The following is a 17,802-nucleotide window of genomic DNA, read 5'->3' on the forward strand; positions in this document are numbered from 1 at the left end:
TCATTTTCCACATTTGTGTTTTTTGTGAGAAAAAAAAAATTTGCATTTTTATTTTCACATACTCATTTCACATGGTTATTATATGAACCTATTAAAATGAAAATGGAAAAGCTGTGTGACATTTCATTTTCAAAGTTGTACACCGCTGTACAGTCGACATTATTCAAATGTTTTTTCACACACAACTTTTTAAGATGTGCTTTGTTGGTTGAAATGATTACCTACAGCACACTAATAGAATGTAAAGGCATAATACAAAACCAGGCTGAATCAGGTGCCATGTAATTTCTCCGACGCTCCGTTGTTCCGACGTCTCAATAACCCGAAAAATTCCCTTTGGTCCTACAGCCCACTCATCCTAACCTTAACTACTCAAGGTCAAATGCCTAACCCCAACCAATCGAGCTGCTTCGTAGGGCGGGTCTTGGCATGGCCATAGTGGGATTCGTAATTTTGCCACCAGCGGGACGTCGGATTAATGGAGTGTAGGACCAAAGGGAATTTTTTGGGTTATTGAGAGGTCGGAGAAATGGGCAGACCCGCTGGATGTTGTACATCAGGAGAAAGAAGTGTAATCCCTCTGGCACTTCCTCCTCTCACTTTACTTTTCAGTGAGCACTTTGAAGAGATGTAGCTCATCACAGGTAAACACTTATCTATCCTAGAAAAGCCTTAGGTTGCCGCTTGCTAAAGACAAATCTTTTACTTTATGTGTCCACAATAATGTATTTAGTAATGGTAAAAAAGGTGGGTCCACTGCCTACATCATGGCCTTCTCTCTAGCATAATTTCTTATATGTTTTCTGCTGCATTAGTATCATATATAGACAAACTGCTCTTTGCTCATTTGGCTTAATATCTTATATGCAGCTACTTTTTGTTTTGTAACGTTGTTAGCTTGATTCACACATCTTTTCAAGTTAATCAGCTATTTCTTTCCAATTTGTATTTTACCTCTTAGAAAACTTTGGTCTTGCACATGGAAAACATTTTAGCATTGCAAATTCTTTATAAAAAGAAGAACAGAATCAGATACATGCTGAGATGTGTATTTTTTAAATGATATATACTATGTGACAATAATAAAAGAGATTTACAAGTTTTTTTTAAATTCATCCAATAATGTGTTATACATCAAAAAGTTTGATTTATTTCACTTAATAATGTTTGATACATGACAAAAAGAAATATTTTAATTGTGTACCTTTTTTGATCACATTGTATACTAATGTATCATGGTAACATCATTTAAACAATATGATATTAGATAAGAAAACATAAAGGAGAAAGAAATGTTGTTTTCTAAAACTCTCCATGTTATTAATATCTTCATTTGAAAGTGCCATTGTGTTAGTGTCTCACACTGCATTAGCATCTGCCTAGCTTTCCAGTTACCAGTTATCCAGTAAACTTAAACACTATATAACTTGTAAGAAGTGCCAACAACAACTAGGATAGATTGAAAATAATCAGTACTGTCTCTTAAAGGCCTTGCACATTATCAAACTCAACATCTTAGTAGGTCTGGAGGTTGTTTTTTCAAGAGATACATCAATAGCTCCCACATTTCTACCAAATAAAATGCATTACAGTATCATCTTATTAGCCATTATATATTACGAGTTCCTTTGGTTTAGCTGAATTTAATCATGAGAGTGAGAGGGTCTCCCTCTTTCTTAGTGACAATGGCCTGCATCATTCCTTGAGGTGTATGGAGATACCTTGAACCTTTGAAGAAGTTCTCAATAAAAGCTCTGTCAATCTTGTTGCACTTCCCGATGGCGGCCTCAAAGTTGTTGCTGAGTACGCCATAGATATTCTCCTTGTCGCTTTTCCTCCCCAAAAACAAGAAGAGGGCGTAGCAGTCCTTGCCGATGGATGTACAGAAGTCCACCATCCTCTCGTACATTGTCTTGTTGCTGGACTCCTTCTGGGCAATCTGGACAGACTCGCTGAAGGCCTCCGGGGGGATGCTGTTCTCCTCTGCATCCTCCCTGTCAGGCAGGTGTAGGACCTGCACAGCAATCTGGATCCGAGGGTTCTTGGTGGGCTTCTCCAGCACGGCCCAGACCCAATCAGCCCCCAGGAGGATTCGCTGCCCGGGCGTCATGGCCGTGCAGTTGAAGGCGTCTGTCATATTGAGGCTGACGCTCTGAGAGATGTAGGTCATCAGGAAGACCTGTTGGACGACAAGATTGTTTAAAGAACACTTAAAATAAGTTTTCTACAATTCTAAAGGTTTGCTGTCTTCAGTTTTTTGGAAGTATAAAGTTACTTACCTGAGTGAGCACCTCAGGGTTTGGGTAGAATTTGTCCTCTGGGTCTTTGAAGAGGAGGTATTCTTGAGTTCTGGATGAGGCGGCAGAGATGCAGTCATTGAATAGAGGTATGAAATCGTTGGGTTTGGAGACTGGGGGCTTCCTTAGTGTGGAGAAGATGCTCGGTCGAAGGGACATGTTCTGATCGTCGGAGGGACTGCTGGTGAAGCCACGCTTATAAGAGGAGAAGAAATTGGAGTTCTGGAAGAGGTTAGAATTGGGTTTGCTGGTGGTCTGGCCCATGCTGGACTGACGATGGAGGGCGGGAAATCAGAGGGTGGTCTCCCTGATACACTGGAAAGAACATTTGTACCATTAGAGTATAGAGTGTAATCTGAAATGAAGATATGGTTGGTAAAAAGTTGAGTCTAGTATTTTGATAGTTGTGTTCTTGAGGTACATAAGAAAACCTTTATCTGTACTAATGCTGTGCCTCCATATGGAACCATTGTTTCTGCCTAGTCTTTCATTTAACTAGGAATAAATGGTTATTTGTCCATGTTGCACATTAAAGACATAACACTTTTCTGTCCACCTATGCAATGCACTACAGCAGGAATAACATGGACTGATATCTACAAAAAAGGGCTTTACAAATAATTACAGATACTCACCAGGATGGGTCTGGAAGTTTCTGTCGTTCCAAGTATACTACCTGCTCTCCACTCCTGGCCCCTTTCCTGCTGAGATACACAGTGTGTGTACGGTGCTGTATGTGAAGCTCAGTCTTTAGTCTCCCGACATGTACAGAACTTTTAGTGCAATAAAGAGGATTTTCTATCCCAGGTTTCGAGTGGGAGTTCCTGCCAACAGTGTTCACATGGGTGTGGTGTTTGTAACTCGTCAAATTTTAGGTAAGCCAACAAAAGACTCATCTTACCAGTTAACTCCAAGCCTGAAGGGTTTGATGAGTAAACATGCTTAACACTCTCTTTTCAGAAAGAAGTGCAAACGAGGACGTGTAGTTTGGCCGAGGATGGGAAGGGAGTCTCACTTCAAATTCATAAATGGGGGTGGGATGGAGGCTGGATGGTTAGGAGAGACTTAAGGGTCATATCTGACATTTACTGTTCTTTTTGTAAAGTAGTCCAGTTGTAGGATATGTGAAAGACTTTACTGTAGCGGTTATTGCAGGTTAGTGCATATACTGTATGTTAGCCTAAGGTAACTTTTGGACTTAAGCTTGCGGAAAACTTAGCAAAACCTTGTTTTTTTTTCATCAACATCCTCCACTACCAACCAAGAAAACTCCTTCTTCCAGCCATCATCTTCTTTTTCTAACAAGAGAGCCGCCAGTCACGCATCACTAGCGCCAACTCATTTCTTGATTGGCCAATGGCACATTTATATCAAATCATTCTACAGGCATTCTCCGACGTGGGCAAGGGGAGGGGGGCAAGAGAAGGATAACGTAACTTACTATGATACCAGGTTGATCTGAAAAAAATCTAAAAACTTTTTTTTTTAACCCCGAAAGCGCAAGTTAGTTTACTTGCCCCGAGCCATTGGGCAATTCTTATTGTTGAACCCTGCTTGCATATACAGTACAATAGGAGAAAACGCTGTCAAATGAACTATAATTTGTGCCAATACCAGACAAAATAGTCCTGTCGTTTTACAAGTTCTTTTGTGGCCAATTTGAAAGTTTACAAAATACAATAATGACACATCGGCCAATATTTGTATTTATTCTTTAACATAAACACATAGCATATAAATATATCTTTGATAAGGATTCCTTCTAGCCAAAACTCCTGAGAAAATAGTATTTGGCTTTTCAGTTTCAAAATGCTCCATCATGTTTTCATCATGTCCAAGGAAGAATTTGACACGTAGACGATTGGTAGAGGACGGCTCTACCTCCTGAGCCACAGCCACCTAACAGGTAAGTTCTTGTCCTATTCAGCCTTTTCACATACCATCTCCTCTGAGAATATCTAACAATTGTAACAAAATAAACAATTTGTATCCACATGTTGTGCTGGTAATGTCTCTTAACTTCAAAATGATCATGCAGAGGAGCTCAACACAATTATCATTGTGTATGTGTGTGTTTCCTTGCCATTGATTGAATGAATTTTCAATCTGGCTCTATTTCTGTCTTGTCTCTTGTTAGATCTTGCAAATGGCTGAATCTCCATTTGTTATGTTAGAGCTTACAGTCTTGGGCACTCTTACATCACAGACTCCATCAAAAATATATTATACTTTGCATATCATATGAGGGCCATTAGAACAAGAAATGACTAATGTGGCCCTGTTCTCCTCTTTGAAATAGCATACCATTACAGTATACACAGTACACAGTTGTTAATATGAGCATTTAAGAGAAACAAAAAAAGCAAAAGCAGTAAAAAAAAAAGTAATTAATTATTGTGAAAAATAAAACATATATATTTTTGGAAGCAACATATGATGATTGTTTTCCACATTGTGTAAGTCCACTTCATTGTGACTTCAGGGTGACTGTAGGTGTTACATGAGGTATCAGCGGATACTAGAAGTAGCTCCATGCTGCAGTGTTAGGCTGGGGCTTGAGATACAGAACAGGTGTCAGATTGGTTGCTACAAGTCTCTGTGGTTGATTGACATAGTGCGGCAACAGTGTCGGGTCATTGTCCTTCAAACTAGCGCCGTCTGAGAGTGCCTCAGCTCCTTCCGCGGCTCGTCTCGGCTGAGCAGGTACTGGAAGCAAAGCATCATGGGAGTGGTAATGGGTTAGAGAGCTTAGGAGTTGGTGTTTGCCACTGAGCTGGGATCAGTTAACATAATTAGTTTCAGTATATATGACAATATTCTAAACCAATAAGACCATCAGAGACTCTTTTACTTATGTCAAATGGCTTTATGGTACAAAACAGAACAAACAGCACATTATTTCAAGAGTAAACTGATTTGGAAGGCAGTACCATTACTAAATACTTCCAATTGTGTCATCATAGGTCTCATTTGTTATGGAAATGATACCATTTTTGTCTAAAATGTTACACATAACAAATAGCATCTTGCAGGATGTATGAGGAAAACTTATCCCAAGTCAGAGCACAACCAGCTTTACAGCAGAGTTGAGCAACAACAAGCATTTTCACAGCAGATTTTGTTGACTTGTCATAGCATGAAAAGGACAGGTGGAACTAATACAATTAAAGACTCCACTATATTTTAGAGAGAATCCTCTGACAGCTATTGTTACTTTGTAGATTTCAGATTTTTCCATACAAAACACAAGATCATCTTGATATTATACATTAACTATATTAGTAGTTACAATTAGCTCCACCTCGACCAGCTTAATTTGAACAATAAAATGCTGCTTACATGTCAAAGCTATAGTGCGTAGTAGTTTCCATGAGGAATTCTAAGTGATGACAACAACATTGTCGGCACATCCACGTGATACAAGCCTTCCGTGATCGCGAACGCCACCCCACCCCTCCTCCACGCAGTTGCTAGTAGCCAAGGAGGACACGGAGGATAAAAAAAAAACATAATGGACTCTTCAGAAGAGGTAATTATCTTCACTCGAGCTTCTGCACAGGAAAGTCACTGGACGCCACAATCTTCTGAACATAGTCATACTGAGAAATACAGAGTGTTGTGTGGAGCTGATAGTCTTAAGCTTTGTAGCAACTCATTTGGCAATGGCTTGAATGTAACAGACGTTCATTAATATCACAAAGTTAAGTTTTAATTACTTTTTATTTTGATAATTTTAGTAAAATATTTTTGTGCACTTTAATGTAAAGAAATAGTTCTATGTTTTGAGAAATATGTGTACACGCTTTCTAGCCAAAAAAGTTAGATGAGAAGATCAATGCCACTCTCATATCTGTGTGCTAAATATGCAGCTGGAACTTGCAGTCACACTTAGCATAAAAACTGGAAACAGCAGGAAACATGCTGCTAGCCTGGCTCTTTCCAAAGGTGACAAAACCTGCCAGCCATTCCCAGGCCTCCAGCGGAAACTCTAGAGAGTTATTGCTCACGGCACATGACTAAACAGCAAATTTTCATTTTAAAGGGGTGATAGAATGATTATATAGGGTATTTTACACTGTTCCTTAAGGTCTCCTAATGGGTTATGTAACATTGGTTGGGCTGAAAATTGCCCGAATGCTATTTTATTAGGCCCTTAACTACCCTGTGAATATGGCTCTATTTGGAACAAGAGCTTTTCTTCCAAATATGGTATGCTCATTAATATTCCGAATGAGCTATGTGCTGATTGGTTTGAGCAAACTACATAGAAACACATGGGAGACTCATATTTCAGACACCGCAAAGTTATACATTGTTTATGGGGCTATTCCATTACAAAATTCACTTCTGAAACTTTTTATGCGAAATCAACTATGTAAAGCTCAAATATGGGCCGCTTTACGAAAATGGATGGCTAATTGCAAATTTTGTCTGACTGTGTGTCGGAGTTCAGCGCGCCCGGTGCTGCCTGTGTTGCTGCCTCGCCGCCCCGGCCTGCCTTCCTACACAGACCCGGGCTGCTATGAGGTAATTGGAGCTCTGTCACGACTGGCACCCATCCCACTCCATACCACCGAAAGTCACCGTCTCTTGGGCTAATGACAACAAATGCCCCTGCCCTGACAGAGCTCCAGGGCTTGCAACTCCCCTCTTCCTGCTAGCTAAATGCCCGGTGTATGTGAGTGAGAGCGCGGTCAGCGAGCTTGTTACGCCAGCAATCTCTTATCACAGTTCCAGTTAATCTTTTAATGTGTGTAATTATAATGTGTTGAGTTACTTAAACAAACGATTGGGGAAATAAACGCCACAAATATTCATTAACTTGAAATCGGACACCGTTGTTAGCTTATTATATAAAGATATTTCAAATTAATGAATATTTGTGAAGAGTAGGGCTTCCGTTAGCTGCAACTGTCCCTTCAATTGTAGCTACAAATCACAGAAAGTTAGCTTCATTTTTGTTCGTAATTCGAGTATATTTACAGTTTGAATTTCGTCACGCCACGTATACAACATCTAGCTAAATGTCTCATAAAGTTAACAACGGTGTCCGATTTCAAGTTAATGAATATTTCTGAATTTCAGAGGAATTCTAAGAGGAGGCTAGCTAGCTCTCATTGATAGAGCTACATCCAGCAGCAGGCTCTATCAATGAGACTCGCGGACAAGAGGCGTTTATTTCCCCAATCGTTTGTTTAAGTAACTCAACACATTATAATTACACACATTAAAAGATTAACTGAAACCTGTGGTAAGAGATTGCTGGCGTAACAAGCTTGCTGACCGCGCTCTCACTCACATACACCGGGCATTTAGCTAGCAGGAAGAGGGGAGTTGCAGGCCCTGGAGCTCTGTCAGGGCAGGGGCATTTGGTTGTCATTAGCCCAAGAGACAGTGACTTTGCACGGGTATGGAGTGCTGTGGGCTGCCAGCCATAACAGAGCTCCAAGTACCTCATAGCAGGCCGGGGTCTGTGAAGGAAGGCAGGCCGGGCGGCGAGGCAGCTACACAAGCAGCACCGGCGCTGAACTCCGACACACAAAATTTGCAATTAGCCATCCATTTTCGTAAAGCGGCCCATATTTGAGCTTTACATAGTTGATTTCTCACATAAAAAAGTTTCAGAAGTGAATTTTGTAATGGAATAGCAGAGATCTGCGTGACCTAGATAGATTCAGAAGACTACCTGATCTCAGGTCAGTTGTGTAGCCTATGTAAATGTTGGGGCGTGACCGTTCTCTTAATACACCCAAGGGCTGACAAAGGTTCCGGTTTTTGGGAGGTTGACGTCAACTTCCAGCTTTGTTGAGATTCGCCCGTTTTCAGCGGCAGTTTCAAAATATGAGATTTTCATAGTAAAGGGGTGTCAATGGGATTTTGAGCTTCTATGTTTGTCCTATTTACCCACCGAACTGTCGTTATTCAGCTATGGTTTTGCATTCTATCACCCCTTTAATACTTTGTTTTTTGTACGGATTAAACAAACTACTATATAACATGTTAATTAGCAATTAGTGAGCTTTAGTGGTGCTGGTAGGTGAAATATTTCCCCTTTGGACAGAGCCAGGCTATCTGTTTACACCTGTTTCCAGTCTTTATGCTGAGCGACTGCTGGCTCCAGCAGCTACATGTTTACAGTACAGATGCCAATTTTCTTATGTAACTCTTTGCAAGAAAATAACTAAGCATATTTCCCAAAATCTTAAGCGATTTATTTAAGTAAAGATTTAAATGAAGGCTTTTTACTGTATTCTTACATTGTGGTATTATGTACCTTTATGACTTTATTAATTACTTTCACTTACTGCCTTTCAGTAAGCCAGCATACAGGACCATGGAACTGGCAAACCTACACAGAATGCAGCTGTTATTAAAGTTATTAATTACACATTAATGCTTTTCATGTTTAGACATCTCAAAATGTCTGCTGTGAAAAAATGGTCTATATTTTCATTATCAGTCAGTTGGATTAGTTTAGGCCACAGGCCTTTTTAGTACGAGGGGAAGCATAAACATTGTAATTGTTTTTAGAAATAATAAATGAAAGGTTTAATTCACGTCATATGTTTGCTCTTAAAAAAAGGTTTAAAATTTAATCTTTACTGGTTTAGACTATATATTTCACTTTGAAATTAATATATTTTAGCAGTAATACAATAATTGTTCCTCTAAGAGCTCAAGGCTCAACTGGTTCACCGCAGATGTTGCCTTAGGCAGCTATCAATAAGTGGTTTTACATGTTTGTTATCCAAAGCCCTTAGGGTTCAATTACTTAGATGACTTCAGCAAACACAACAGGAGCAAAAGAACCAAGACTGGCATATGCGAGTAATGAAGTACCAGCGAGCAGGTTTCACTCTTGAAGTCATCGTAATACTTGTTTTAATGAGTTTCTCCCTCAGATAAACTCCAGAGTTTTCCATCTGACTCTAACGTCTGATGAGCAGTTACTTGGTGTGTTAATCAGCTGTACAAGTCATTAGCAGCAGCTTGTGTGTGTTGGTGCTTACTGTGAGGTTGTTGATGCTTTCAGACAGAGCTTCTATTTGCAACATTGTACCCTCTGTGATCGCCATCTGCAACACACACACACACACGGGTCTCATGGATCCATTATAATGATTACAGACATACTTTCAATGAAACGATGAGTCTTTTAGACTTTACTATATAGCAGAGATCTTCAACAGGAGGTCCGGGACATGTAGGGGTTCCTCAGAGATGCTGCAGGGGGGCCACCAAATTACTGATCGATGGTTTAAAAAGAAAATGTCTGATAATATACATTAACTTGAATGTGAATGAACTTAATGTGCACAACATTGATGATAGGCTTACTGGCTAATAGATAAGGTAGCCATCCACAGATACAGTTAAGCTTAAGGATTCACTGTGCCACATTTCAACATTAAAACATGATGTTTAAATATATGAACATGCCAACTATTTTTATTTTTAAAAGCTTGGTATTGTATGCACCATAAAAAGGTATGGTAAAGGCTTTAGGCCGCCCTACATGTTATTGTAGGCCCAGTTTACAATATGCAACTCAATTTTATACAATACATGTAGTAGCTTCGTCTATTTTTCAGCTAGGGGTCCTTGGCCTAAAAAACATTGAAGACCCCTGCTATGTAGCAATTAATCAAATTTGCATTTATGTAACTATGCATAAGTGTACTATACATTACTGACTGGAGTAATGCATGAGGATTATACCTGCAACTGCATGCTGAGCTATACTCAAACATGCATTTCCCATGTCATCTTTAACAGGGTTACCATGTAAGGGTCAGCAGCCATGTTGGCTCAGATTGGTCCGCCGAGGGGGACGTGGGTTTCATAAATAGCCATGACAGCCAACATGATCATGATGATGATGATGATAATAATGATAAAAGCAGGTTAGTGGTTGGTTACTCAGGCATGCTGTCCACATGTTATCCTTTATCGTTGGATTAGGATTTATTTAATAAGAAAAATAAAGTATATAGTGTATGCTTCCTGAAGAAAATGCATGTCCATAATATGTTGTACTCCCAAAATAAATGAATAAAAAAGGAAATCCACTGCTTTATATGTCTACTTCTACTCTGACTTTCTTGCCTTTTGTGTAGAAAAAAGGAATCAAGTTTACACACGTATAATTTTGTTTATTAAATGATTTGATAAATCTTTTTACATTTACATGATCACATGTAAGCTTCCTTTAGCGAAGCAGGATTTTCTTCTATAAAAATACTATTACAGCAAATATGAAAATAACAATACAAAATCACCACCTCAGGTTCAAACTAAACATGCTATTTTATATTTTCCTCTGCAATTACATAAATATTAAATAGAAGCCCTCCATAATATTATGCAAATATTGCACAAGTTCATCTCAACTACAGAACTGTAATAAACTGTAAAATTGTAAATAATGAATGAATGACAGGTTCACACACACACACACACACACACACACATATAAAATTATCTCATGGGGGTGCACAAATGTTAGAGCAATGGCTTAATACTATACAACAAGAGATATCCATATATACTGTATGGATTACAGGAAGTGATGTCACACGAAGTGGAGTCCATAGAGATGCTGTGTTCTCTCATGATGAGTTAGATCATGGAACAGGTTTGAGGCGGAGGTCGGGTTAGTAAAGCATCTGACTGGAAATTAAAATACTTCAAGTGTGTAGATTCATCGTCTCAGTACACCCTTCATGACAAACAGTTGTGGCTGTTAAACAGTCAGGCAGGTTTATCTGGGCGTCTCTGAATCTCTTCCCTCGTAAGGCACAGGGTCGGGCTGATGGGTGGGGTTTAGAGGAGCAGGGAGGGGATGGGCTGAGGTATTATGGGCCGCAAGCAAAGTAAGCAGAGCGTTAGCAGTGGAATTGGTTGATAGAAAGCAAGTTGACAGAGTTTTGCCATGTTGTTGTCACAGCTGTTGTCATGGAGATGGGTCAGCTCTACTGTCGTCGAGCCCCACCTGGTCCCTGGGGCGGTCAGGCTCTCTGTCCAGGATTGGGCTCAGGCCTCTGAAGCCCGCGTAGGGCCGCACCTGCACCCCATTCACTGCAGAGTGTCCTCCTGACTGAGGTGAGGACGACTCGATTGGGCAGACGTAGTCTGTGGATTCATCTGGCCGCCTCCTCCTGAGGTGAGTCAAGTTAGAGAAGCCCAACTTTTTCGGCTGCAATAAAAATAAAAAAAAGGGATATGACAAAGGGATACTTTATGACTTATGTGAATTACAGCGATCTGGACTGAAAACCGCTGATCGACAAAATTATTAAATCCCAGTAGGATAACTTTAGTTTATTAGAAAAAAATGTTTTGAGTTTGGGCTATCATTTATAATTTGAACAAATTTATTTGAAGGCAAAACCCAAGGAGGGTGCACCAGAAATGTTGGTAAAAACAAATACGGTGGATTAAAGGAAATGTTCATCCGATCTACACTTGGCGGCTGTATTGCTCTGTACCCAATGACGTGCTGTGTCAAATTTGGTGCAGTTTGGTCCCGCGACACATTAATAAACTTTAAATAACAGCGTAGCTTCAGGGCCCTGTGGGCAGACTGACTCGAGTAGGTCTTTACCTTTCTGTCTTTAGCGGTTTTAACTTTGCTGCATAAGAGTGGCAGGTCAGAAAATACAAAATTAACAGCAGATTTTTTCAATTAAACTTATCTCAAAATTTCTGAGATAATTAATTCATTCATTCAGAAAAAAACAGGGCAAATATTTGTTCTCAAGTGAATGCATTACACTTGTGTGGTTTTTGTTTGAAGAGCCTCTCGCTGTCCCCCGTGCTGCAGTAGCACTCTCCACCTGAACTATAACTAATGCGGTGTAGACTGTTTTCTTTGCTTGCCAGTGGTCACTGAAGAGATACTAGTGGCAAGCCCACTAGCGTGCAATGAAGGTAGCGGGGCGATCCTTTCACGATCCAGTGCACGCTTTCAACGGGCACTGCACTAGTGCACTGAAACAATCACAAGCAAACAGGCACAAAGGCAGATTAGATATTAATAGTTATCAGATATGATTGTAATAAATAATTACAATTTGAATGAAGGGAGATATGAGAGACAATCTGCACTATGTTGAGAAAAAAGAGACATTTCAATATGTTGAGTACATGAAATCAAGCTGAAAGGAGGTATTTTGTTCCATCTAAACATCACATCTGTATGTAGTGTTTTCTTGTATCCATTTCCAAATCAATTTTGCATTCCCTGCATGTGAGTAAAACGTGATACCAGGCAACAGCAGCTTTTATTAACGTGGTCTCTAAAGCTTGCTCTTACTAACTAAAGCCAGTAAGAAAGCTCTATAGGGTGGCCGGGTTGGATCAGTGGTAGCGCAGGCGCACATATACTGACGCAAAGGTCCAGGGTTTGAATCCGACCTGTGACAATTTCCTGCATGTCTCCCCCCTCTCTCTTTCTCACGTGGCTGTCCTGTCAAATAGAGGTGGAAACCCCAAAAAAAAAAGAAAGCTCTATAGGATATCAGTTTGTAGATGGCTGGTCCTCAGGGAGAAAATCCACACACACAGAGGTTATATTTGTCCACAAAACCATACACATAACTATTTAAATTCCTTATGCAACTCTGTGTGTTGCATAAGGAATTTAAGAATTTAATTTAAGATCTAAGTGTCCAAGGTCACAAATGGGCCAACAGCATTGTGTTTTAGGGTGGATTATTCCTCCATTTTTCTTTAGCAGAGCACAGAGGGACTTAAAGCTGAGGCTGCAGCTGATAGCTGGGTTTTAAAGCTGTGAAGAGGAGCAGTGCAGTCTGGGGTTTACTCTACTCTCATAGGCTTAAACACACTGAAAGGCTCAGAGCTTAAACTGCGCTGACACACCAAGGTTTCACCTCGGATTAAGGTGCTTTCTCTCACACACGCAGGAAGAGAGGTGTGTATTCTCTTAATGCAGCATTGTTACCTCCAAGTACTTCATCTTCCACTCCAAGTCATTTAATGGTGCTTGGGGAAATACTTCCTTAGTTTTTGTGTTAAAAATTCAAATCTACACTACTGATGCCACAAATATGGGCACTGATATGAATATTTGTAATGGTTTTACCTTCCATTATATGTTATGCATGCAGCCTATGTATTCTATTATTATCTTATTATCCTATTTTCCATTAATTATGGTATTCTATCCCTCTTTTTATTTTACATTGCTTCTCTGTGTTTATGCTCAGTTTATGTCATGTCATTTTCCTTATCGTTATCACTTTTTACTGCATTCCTTGTACGAAAGGTGCAATACAAATGAAGTTACTATCATTTTATTATTGTACTTGTATTATCTTACCTTGACTTTAGCTGTGATGCTGAGTGGGGTGTACCCCACGGCTTCAGTGTACTCCTTCTTCTCCTGATGAGCTTGTGCTCCCACCAGGCTGTTGAAGTTGGTGGTTAGGTGGCGCCTCAGCAGTGTTTTCTGAGTAGGGATGTTCAGCAGCATGGCAAGCGTGTCTGAGTTAAACCGAGGTTCCAGCATCTATGAGAGGAGAGACAAATTTAAGATGCTTTCTGTAGCATTTAGTTTTTTGATATAAACTGTGGGATTGTGTGTACTCACTACCAGCCCTCCGTGCACTCCACTGCCCCTCAGGTTTGGTGCATACTCTGCCAGATCCACAGATCTCAGCCACTCCATGACTCGGTGGTTGGACCACTGGACCACCTCACTGGGACTGAAGAGGTTCTGAAACACACACACACACACACACACACACACACACACACACACACACACACACACACACACACACACACACACACACACACACACACACACACGCACAGTGCTGTAGTTACACAAATGAGTGCAGGTTTTTATTATACTTTAAATCACACATTTTAACCATATCAAACTATCCAAATGCGTTTCAGAAAAGTTTTGAAATGTTTTTATTATTTGAATTTAGTGAAGTTTATTTGTATAGTAAAAGTGCCGTACGGCATTAAGACAGAGTTTCTGTGGAAGAAAAAGTTCTCTCGTGTCCAATTAAGTGAGTTTTATTCACTGCGCAGTGGAGACAGAAGCTCACAAGAAGCTGTAGGATTCTCCCTGACCAGAATGAGTTTTCTGGCCAGGTTACAGGAAGCAACAGAGTAAACAAAAGCTGAGACATTCACTCACAAGACTGTCTGAGTAGATTGGCATAGACACAATACTGTCTTCTTTTTTAAAAAGTAAAAAAATACATGGGTAAGAAAAGAGCTAAAATTGAATAAAACAATGAGAATATGGGAGAATAAACATTACGGTGCAATATATTAATTAATAGTCCAAAACGTCATTTAATAAAAGACATTTAAAAAACTTGGAGCAGACCTCTAGTTTTCTAATTTGCTCAGATACGTGGTGCATAGAAACTGAAGACTGCTTAGCAAGCCAAAACTAGCATACACTTCAGCTCTTCTTTTAAACAACATGGTCACACAAACACACCACATCTACTTACCTCATTGCCGGGCCTGCGTTTGAGGCAGTTGGAGTTAAACTTGTTGACATGAAGAACATGAATGGCGCACTTGATGCTGAGGTGATGCAGCTGGCTGCTCACTTTAAGAAATAACAGGTCATTCTGAGATGGAAAGAAGACAGAGAGGAGTGTGATTATGACAAGGGAAAGAGAAAGTGAGCATCTAGTCTCTGCATTCAACTTTTTTGGTATGTCAATTTTAATCCCGAGCAAGTGAAAACAAGTACTTCAAATTCATGTATTATCCCCAAAAAATTATCATCAGCTTTAATAGCCAAGTAAGTGTAGACACATACATACGTTTGACTCTGGATTTTTGTTGCTCTCAAAGTACACACAGAAAGAGACACACGGCTAAAAACAAGGACAACAAAGCTGCACTGCCTTGCGGTTGTATGCTTCCGCCAACCAGTCAAGTAGAAGTTTACATTAATTCCTGTCCAGACTCATATATAATATATGTAGTGAAGAGTTTAAAGCAATTTAATAAAAAGGTATTACGTGTATTTTTATTAGCAAAAACGTGGACGCTTCACACACATTTTCAACCTGGCAGCACAAAAGATCTAAAAAAAGAAAAATGGTCATTCCCTCCAATATTGTGAATCGTATCGCAATTGCAATATCAGCCAAAATAATTGCAATCAGATATTTTCCTCATATCGTGCAGCCCTAATAATCTGCGTAGGAATTCTTCAGTTATGGCCAAAAATTCTTTTGTGAGGTTACAGTGACCTTGCCCTTTGAATTTCAAAATCTAATCAGTTCATGCTTGAGTCTAAATGGATGTTTGGGCCAAATTTGAAGAAATTCACTCCAAGGGATTCTGAGATATCACTCCATAAGAATGGAACAGACGGAAGGGGCAACCTGATTTCTTATCTAGAATTCCCTGAACTCTGGTTTAACTTTAAAGCTGTGTACCGATCAGCTGTTATTCAACCAAATATATTTGACCAATCATCATGATCATGATCACCATGATCATTAGGGTTGGATATTGTTTAGGGTTTTTCCAATACCAGTGCTAAAACGATACTTTTAAAATGGTGCCTGAACAGATACTTCAAAAAAAGAGAGAGCACAAAACGACATTAAAGAAGGTTTATTGCAAAGGCCATATGGTCGAATTTAATTGATTTATTTAAAATGTAATAACAATAACTTATAACAAGCGTCACATGCAGTGATGCTTCTGTTGCCTGTAACATCCGTTTTGGAGCACCAGAGTGCAGTGCAGGCATTTATGTGCCACCGAAATGAGGCATCGAAATTGGTACCCAACCCTAATAATTATTAGTTACCAACTCACCACAGTGAGGTATTTCAGCATCTGCCCATCCACTCTTCCTTCATTAAATTGGTCTTTGTATTGAGGAAGTCCAATGTCATCAAGCCAACCTTTGGAAAATAAAATATCACATTTTTAATGTAAGGGAATATCAGAAAGAAGTTCTGTCAGTGAGTGTGTGTGGTTTTCAGTGCGTACGAGTGACCCAGATGTAATCCAGCTCTGCAGACTTCTCAGACTGCTTGCTGCTGAACGTCTTGATGGCTAATAGGAGCTTCTTCCTGTGGAGCGGATTCTTCATCGCCAGCTCCTGGAGACACAGTGAGAAAAATATCTTGTTTCATCTTGTCACACCTAAATCTTAAATCTAACCGATAACCTTACATATTCACCCGAGAAAGAAAGAATATACCACCATTAGAGTTAATTATCTAATTAAAATGATCCTGATGAGAGAAACAGAGAGGCTTGGGGGTCTTAGGTGGACAATGTGATGTGTTGAAGGCGAAACTAACAACCAGGTTGAAAAGCAGAGACAGGCATTGCTAAATGCCAAATAGACAGACAGACAGCTGCAATGATTAGACAGGTAGAACTGAAAAATATTTGACAGGCTCAATGGAAGGTTTTTTTTGTCAGGTAAACCAACTGAGCCAGACAGATGTCTCAGATGCACCATTTTATAATATATAGAGTAGATGATGTGAGTGTGTGCGTGTGTGCGTGCGTGCGTGCGTGCGTGCGTGCGTGAGCACATGTGTGCATGTACCTTCTCTAGGTCTTGCTGGGTGGCCGACAGTAGAGTCTCACCGCTGGTGACCCATTGGCAAGCGAGAATGCTGTACTGACCAAGTCCAATTTCCTCAAGCCAGTCACACACCTGCTCCATGCTCCACTTACAAAAAGGCATCTTCAGGTCTCTGACATGGAGAAAAAAATACAAAATATCAACATTGAACAGAGAAACAAGTTTGAAATGAGACTAATGGACCTAGAACCACATACAGTTTCAAAGTGTTGGGCTCCAGCTAATTTTAAAGGTGTGTGATATATAACAAAGATGACCACAATGGAGTCTTTGTATATTTCAGCTGATATACAACAAATTATTGCTGGCCATTTAACAAATGTGTAGTAGATTTTTTCATTCCATTATTCCTACCATCCAGATAGCTACAGCTTATAATTCATGCTAGTAAAATATGAAAATCACTGTGCTGAGATGTGAAACTCCAGTGAGATGGGGAATTGGTTTTAATACAGTTGAAAGTGCACCTTGAATACCTGCAGTTTTCCTGCATTTAAAATATAACCAGAGCAAACATGGAAGACAGTGAAAGTGGACATTGTGAAAGTAAACTTTGCTTTTGCACTCAAAAGGCTATGTCCAAGTAGGAAGGTAGTACAAATGTAACAGCACATGAATGTACCATTATGCCAAACATCCCAAACCAGGAAACAGTAGAGGCTGCAATTACTACATTACTATCTCATTGTGATTTACAAAGATATTAGGGAAAGCCTGTGGTGTGAATGTTAATGGTTATGCAGGCTATGTTGCTGCTCAAATACGAGCTGAACAGAGATCTGAAGCAGACAACTATCTTCAATACAGTGTTTCTCCCTCTTGCACACAATATATTTTACACATATGTATGAAAAAAAAACAGTATGAGTAAGTATAATTGTGTTT

The 17,802-nt window shown here is 39.7% G+C and overlaps 2 protein-coding genes across 20 annotated transcripts in view; both read right to left on the reverse strand.

Moving 5' to 3' along the window:
- Positions 1 to 1,150: 1,150 nt before the first annotated feature.
- Positions 1,151 to 2,585, reverse strand: rep15 (RAB15 effector protein). Its single transcript, XM_039809441.1, has 2 exons — positions 2,280 to 2,585; positions 1,151 to 2,179 (listed from the first exon to the last, which is right to left on the reverse strand). Exons 1-2 carry the CDS (start codon positions 2,559 to 2,561, stop codon positions 1,634 to 1,636), a joined length of 828 nt encoding a protein of 275 aa, XP_039665375.1. The 5' UTR covers positions 2,562 to 2,585; the 3' UTR covers positions 1,151 to 1,633.
- The window catches only part of ppfibp2b (PPFIA binding protein 2b), a 131,316-nt gene continuing 116,002 nt past the window's right edge, over positions 2,489 to 17,802 (reverse strand). For 14 of the 19 annotated variants that reach the window (XM_039809423.1, XM_039809422.1, XM_039809418.1 and 11 more), the window contains 10 exons: positions 16,879 to 17,029; positions 16,308 to 16,419; positions 16,131 to 16,219; positions 14,798 to 14,920; positions 13,909 to 14,034; positions 13,639 to 13,827; positions 11,290 to 11,493; positions 9,308 to 9,373; positions 2,933 to 3,001; positions 2,489 to 2,612 (listed from right to left, as the gene is read on the reverse strand). In XM_039809423.1, the coding sequence (XP_039665357.1) occupies positions 2,589 to 2,612; positions 2,933 to 3,001; positions 9,308 to 9,373; positions 11,290 to 11,493; positions 13,639 to 13,827; positions 13,909 to 14,034; positions 14,798 to 14,920; positions 16,131 to 16,219; positions 16,308 to 16,419; positions 16,879 to 17,029 (1,153 nt within the window). In that variant the 3' untranslated portion in view covers positions 2,489 to 2,588. The other 5 variants (XM_039809420.1, XM_039809432.1, XM_039809419.1 and 2 more) reach the window with 4 other exon arrangements.

Source organism: Perca fluviatilis, chromosome 8 (assembly GCF_010015445.1).
Source record: "Perca fluviatilis chromosome 8, GENO_Pfluv_1.0, whole genome shotgun sequence".
In the NCBI taxonomy this organism is placed as follows: Eukaryota; Metazoa; Chordata; class Actinopteri; order Perciformes; family Percidae; genus Perca; species Perca fluviatilis.